This window comes from Miscanthus floridulus, chromosome 19 (genome assembly GCF_019320115.1).
Source record: "Miscanthus floridulus cultivar M001 chromosome 19, ASM1932011v1, whole genome shotgun sequence".
In the NCBI taxonomy this organism is placed as follows: Eukaryota; Viridiplantae; Streptophyta; class Magnoliopsida; order Poales; family Poaceae; genus Miscanthus; species Miscanthus floridulus.
This window is the reverse complement of record NC_089598.1, coordinates 36265227-36270599: the sequence shown is the minus strand read 5'-3', so window position 1 is coordinate 36270599 and position 5373 is coordinate 36265227. Positions and strand designations below refer to the sequence as shown.

At 51.7% G+C, this 5373-nt stretch overlaps 1 protein-coding gene across 1 annotated transcript; it reads left to right on the top strand.

Moving 5' to 3' along the window:
* Positions 1–3775: 3775 nt before the first annotated feature.
* On the top strand, positions 3776–4944 carry LOC136525867 (uncharacterized). The gene is made up of 2 exons (XM_066518714.1): positions 3776–3907; positions 3994–4944. The coding sequence occupies exons 1-2, from the start codon at positions 3776–3778 to the stop codon at positions 4942–4944; spliced, it is 1083 nt and encodes a 360-aa protein (XP_066374811.1).
* Positions 4945–5373: the final 429 nt, after the last annotated feature.

Here is a 5373-nt window from a genome sequence, read left to right as displayed (position 1 = left end):
AGGGGCCTCGGTGGGGCAAATCAAAAAATCGACTGAGGCCTCGTGGTTGTCCTTCGGCTTTGATATTTGTAAGGTCTAAGCAATCTTTTCAGTTCTTGCTTAGGGTACCCCTTTTTATGGTATCTGACAGTAGCCCCCAAGCCTCGGGGGGAGTGCGAGCACTCTCCCTGAGGGTTTGTTGAGACTTGGCTTGCAGCTGCTCCCGTCGGGATTGTGTTTTGTTTTTTGAGGTTCCGGTGGGTGCGCGCTATCGCACCCACCGGGTGTAGCCCCCGAGGCCCTAGAGGAGTGGAGTCACTCCTCCAGGGGCTTTTTTGTGTTTTGAGTGAGGAGTTTTTATCATATTTGCCAAGCCCACAAGTGCGAGTTCGGGTCACGGGGTTTTGGCAAGGTCGTAGGGAGAGCCCCGAGCCTCTACACGAAGCGAGAGGGCGATCAAGAGATCCCCTGGCTTTTTGTGCGACCCTCGGACCTCCCTGTCGGTCTCGGACATGATTTACGTCATGGTAGAGGATGATGAGAAGGCCGAGGAGGAGGTGATGAAGCTTGGTGGAGGCGGCTGAGGCCCTTGGCATGTTGCTGGCCTGGCTATTCGAAGAGGAGGTGGCTCCTCCTACGCCGTCCGTCGACGCTGGCGACCCCGTATTCTGACCTGGGCCAAAGGGGTCATGTAATAGATTAGGACGTACATCATTGTACCATAATGTTTGTGGCCGTCGAGGCCTTTTCAGTACTTGTGTATATATGCTTTTTAATCATTTTCTATTATGTTTCCCAGCCCTTGCCCTCTGCCCCGTTTCTGAACATATCACTTGCAAAAAACTTCCTCGGAGCCCAAGCTGCCCCTCTGGCGAAAGGTGGTGAGGGAGTTGTTGTAGCCCAGAGGCGTAGGTAGTCTCATGGCTCGGCCGGCCTTTTGGCCTCGAGGCATACTTTCGGTCCTTAGGTTTTTTTACAATTGATTTGTCAGAGTACATGAGAGGGTTTGGCGTAGGAAATTTTCGAAAAGACGACTAAAAAACGGTTTCCCCCTATCTCGTTTTTAGACAAGTCCTTTGCAAAAACTTCCTTGGAGCCTAAGCTGCCCCTCGGGTGAAAGGTGGTGAGAGAGTTGCCGTAGCCCAGAGGCGTAGGCTGTCTCACGGCTCAGCCGGCCTTTTGGCCTCGAGGCAAACTTTTGGTCCTTAGGTTTTTGCAAGCAATTTGTCAGAGTTTGTGATAGAGTTTGGGATTAGGGGGGAGGTTCCCCCTAGCCCCCGAGGGAGGCTCGGTTCTGTAGAGGCAGAGTCGAGTCTCCCCCCCTTGCGCTATCGTAACGCCGAACCCGTATCGATGGGCTCAGGGGGTTCCTTGAAAATTTAGAACAATTAAAGAACGCTTCTTTATTGTATTTCGAGGAAAATTGTATGACGCTTGGGAATTTAAGGGTAGAAGCGACATATCTGTTCTTTGTTCCAAGTGTTCTAGGTCCCGGGCTTTAGTACTTGGGCGGGCCACCAACTTCCAAGTCGTCGACGAGGTCACTGGCCTTCCTGGACTTGTCCTCGATGTTGTCCATGCCGGCCTCGATGGTTCGCCCGATGTGCTCGCCAAAGACCTGGGTGGTGCACCGCTGGTACGTGGCCCCTACGTTTCTGAGGCCAAATGGCATAGTCACATAGCAGTACGTGTCGAATGGGGTGATGAAAGAAGTCGGCTCCTTAGGAGGTGGCGGGGCAGAGCTTGATGATGAGGCGTTGCTGCACGCCACCGGCATCTTTCCCTTGCCCAGGCTCAGGCTAGACAGGCCCCCGACTAGGGACCTTGTGCCAATAGCTGGGCATGGGATACCGGCGGAGTGCGGTGCGTTGCCCTGAGCTTGCGCGGTGCTGGGGTGGTCCCGCTTGTGCCATGCCTGGCGAGTGTGATGGGAGTGGTGGCCCGGGCGCTGCCCACGCCTGGGTTATTGGTGCGTGATGTCGCCGTCGGTTGACGGGGCTTTGGGTGGGAGGAGTACCATGTCGTACTCGTATCCTAGAGACATGAACTCTAGGCTCCCGAACCAGATCATCGTGCTGAAATGAAGTGCTTGTAGTGGTCGTATGGGGTCTGCCATCCGAAACTTGTTGGGATAATTAAGCTTACACGTAGTATTCCCCTACCTGGCGCGCCAACTGTTGGTGTTTCGGACCGGGGGGTCCTCAACCAACCAGTGAATTTGAACTGCGTGCCCCTAATCCTGGATGGTGATGCAAAGAGACACAAGGTTTATCTGGTTTAGGCAATCGATGCCCTATGTCCAGTCTGAGTGATCGATCTCGTATTCCTTGCACCGAAGTGCTTGTAGTAGGGGGTTACAAGCTTGGGGAGAGAGGGAGCTAGTCCCAGGTCTCGGCAAGGTGTCGTGTAGGCCGCTTGAGACGTTGCTCTTAGGCGGCTAGGATGTGTGCGTGTGTGTGTGTTACCAAGCGTTCTCTTTGTTCTAAGTGGCCCAAGTCCTCTCCTTTTATAGTTGAAGGGAGGGCAAGGGCAGTACATGTGCTAACTATACGACGTCGTGTCAATAGGGGCGGCATGTCCGAGCCCTGTGGCCTGCTCCTGTGGCGGCGTGGTCGTCGGAGTGGTCTGTCCTTGGAGTACTGGGGCGGCGTGCCAGTCCCATCCAATCCTTTGCGTCGTGGGGGCCCCGGGGCTGCCTTGGAGCTGGTGCGGCGGCGGATGTGCAAGCCGTTGTGGACGGACTGTGCATGAGGCCAAGGCTTGGTTGGTGCTGAGGCTGCACCGCAGTGGGGGGTCTCGGCGGGCACAAACCCTGAGATAGCCGAGACCTTGGTGCACAGTGCCGAGGCCCGAGTGGGCGGCTGATCTGGTGCGCCGGCTTGGAGGCGGTGATGACCCGGGCCAAGTTGTCCGTGCGATGTTGTTTTCAAGGCGGGGATTGCAGGACACAGTGTAGTGTGGGCGCTGATCATGGGCACAGCGTCAGAACACAGTGGCCGGTAATCCCCGTCGTGCCCTATCCCAGCCGGTATGGCGCTGATGCGACCTCAGGTCCCATCGGCCATTCCGTGGCGTCGAGCCATCGTCTGGTTGAGATTGCGGGAGTGGTTGAAGTATTAATGAGACATGATGCACTGTCAGGGGGGGTCGGTCGAGGCGGGGGTGATGGGCTACCTACGAACCGGCCTCGAGCGACATGGAGAGTGAGGCCTCGCGCGAGACGGAGTTTGGACTCCTTGCCGAGGCCTTCCGTGAGAGGCCTCACACGATACGGAGAATGCACCCCCTGCCGAGGCCTTCCGTGGAGAACCACGCGCGAGGCGGAGATCGTGTTCCCTACCGAGGCCTTCCGTGGAGAGCCTCGCGCGAGGCACAGATTGCGTTAGGACGCCAAAACCTCCTACATGAGGCTCGAGGCGAGGCGGAGGGCCTGATGGGCTCGGTTGTGGTGGGTGAGGGGCCCACGGCTTACCTTCTAGCTTTGTTTTTCGATGGGACTTAAGCGGCCCCTTTGATGTTCGCTCGGGGTACCCCGGTCTAAGGTACCCGACAGTACCAGAGACTGTATGACTACCAGGATGAGCTACTGAGAAGTAATCCTGGCAGCACTATCATAGTGGTAAAAGAACCACATGTGGAGCCTCCAACTTTTCAAAGAATGTTCATTTGCCTGGATGCCTTGAAGAAAGGTTTCATTGCAGGTTGTAGGAGAGTTGTGGGACTAGATGGATGCTTTTTTAAAGGTGCAACTAATGGTGAATTGTTGTGTGCTATAGGGAGGGATGCCAACAACCAGATGTACCCTATTGCATGGGCTGTGGTTGAAAAAGAAACAAATGAAACTTGGGATTGGTTTTGTGGTCTGTTGTTTAAGGACTTGGGTGTTGGTGATGGCTCTGATTGGGTGTTTATTTCAGATCAGCAAAAGGTATGTGTGCTGCCTTCATCATATTGAGCTTTACTGCATTACATGTGTTACGAAAAAGTATGTAACTCTAGGTTGGTTTATTGTAGGGAATTTTAAATGCAGTGCAAAACTGGGCTCCAAATGCAGAACACAGAAATTGTGCAAGGCATATATATGCTAATTGGAAGAAACATTTCACTGAAAAGGAGTGGCAGAAGAAGTTTTGGGCTTGTGCCAAGGCCCCTTATCTGATGTTGTTCAACTTGGCTAGAGCAAGGTTAGCTAGGGCAACAGTTCAAGGAGCTCAAGCTATTCTTAACACTCATCCACAACACTGGAGCAGGGCATGGTTCAGGTTAGGATCAAATTGTGATAGTGTGGATAACAATTTGTGTGAGTCATTTAACAAGTGGATTGTCGAAGCTAGATATTTTCCAATAATCACTATGTTAGAAACAATAAGAAGGAAAGTGATGGTTAGGATCCATGACAATGTTACTAAATCACATAGGTGGTCTACCTTCATATGCCCTAACATTTTGAAGAAGTTGAATTCTTACATCACAATGTCAGGCCACTGTCAGGCAATATGTAATGGGGCAGAAAAATTTGAAGTGGTGCACTGGGAGAATAGATTTACAGTTGACTTGGATAAAAAAGAGTGCTCATGTAGATACTGGCAGCTATCAGGATTGCCATGCCCACATGCCATATCTTGCATATATTTTAAGACTAGCAGCTTAGAGGAGTACATTGCCAACTGCTACTCAGTTGATGATTTTCGAAAGACATATGCCTACTGCCTTAACCCAGTTGAAAGCATGACCAATTGGCCTGTATCAGATAGACCCCCACTTAGAGCTCCAGGATATGTGAGGATGCCAGGTAGGCCCAAAACTGAGAGAAGGAGGGACCCAACTGAGCCACCCAAACATACAAAAATGTCAAAAGTTGGGACTGTCATCAGGTGCTCCAAATGCAAGGTTGCGGGGCATAACAAATCTTCCTATGACAAAAAACAGCTGCAAGTTCTTCCAATCCTGGGCATACAGGAATAGGTACTACTGCTTCTTCCAATGATGGCTATGCACAGTCGATGGCTCCTATTCATGGTGCTCCAAAGCCATTGAGATGATGTCAAACACTGATGAAACCTACTCCACCTCAAAAAAAGGAAGAATCCTATAGTGACTACATGCCAAGGCTCCAAATCGAATGTAACAGATGTCTTCCTTTATATTATTTCTAAATATCTTGCATACTATGTTGCCTAACACTCTTCCTGGTTTCTTGCATTCCAGAAGATGGTCACTAGTAAAGCAAGTGCAAAGGTAACAACTACAACCGGTGGTTCTGCTACTATGCAGCTTTCAGCAAATGCGCCAAGACCTCATGCAAGTGCAAGTGTTAGCATCAACATCACCTCTGGGACAGCATCTGCACAAGTATCTGCCACCGCTCCACGTTTGGGGAAGGCTAAAAAAAGT

Bases quoted from the DNA above. Each gene is read 5' to 3' on its own strand.
- LOC136525867 (XM_066518714.1), top strand. From the start codon at position 3,776: ATGTACCCTATTGCATGGGCTGTGGTTGAAAAAGAAACAAATGAAACT. The intron at 3,908-3,993 runs GTATGTGTGCTG...GGTTTATTGTAG, and splicing joins TTATTTCAGATCAGCAAAAG to GGAATTTTAAATGCAGTGCA.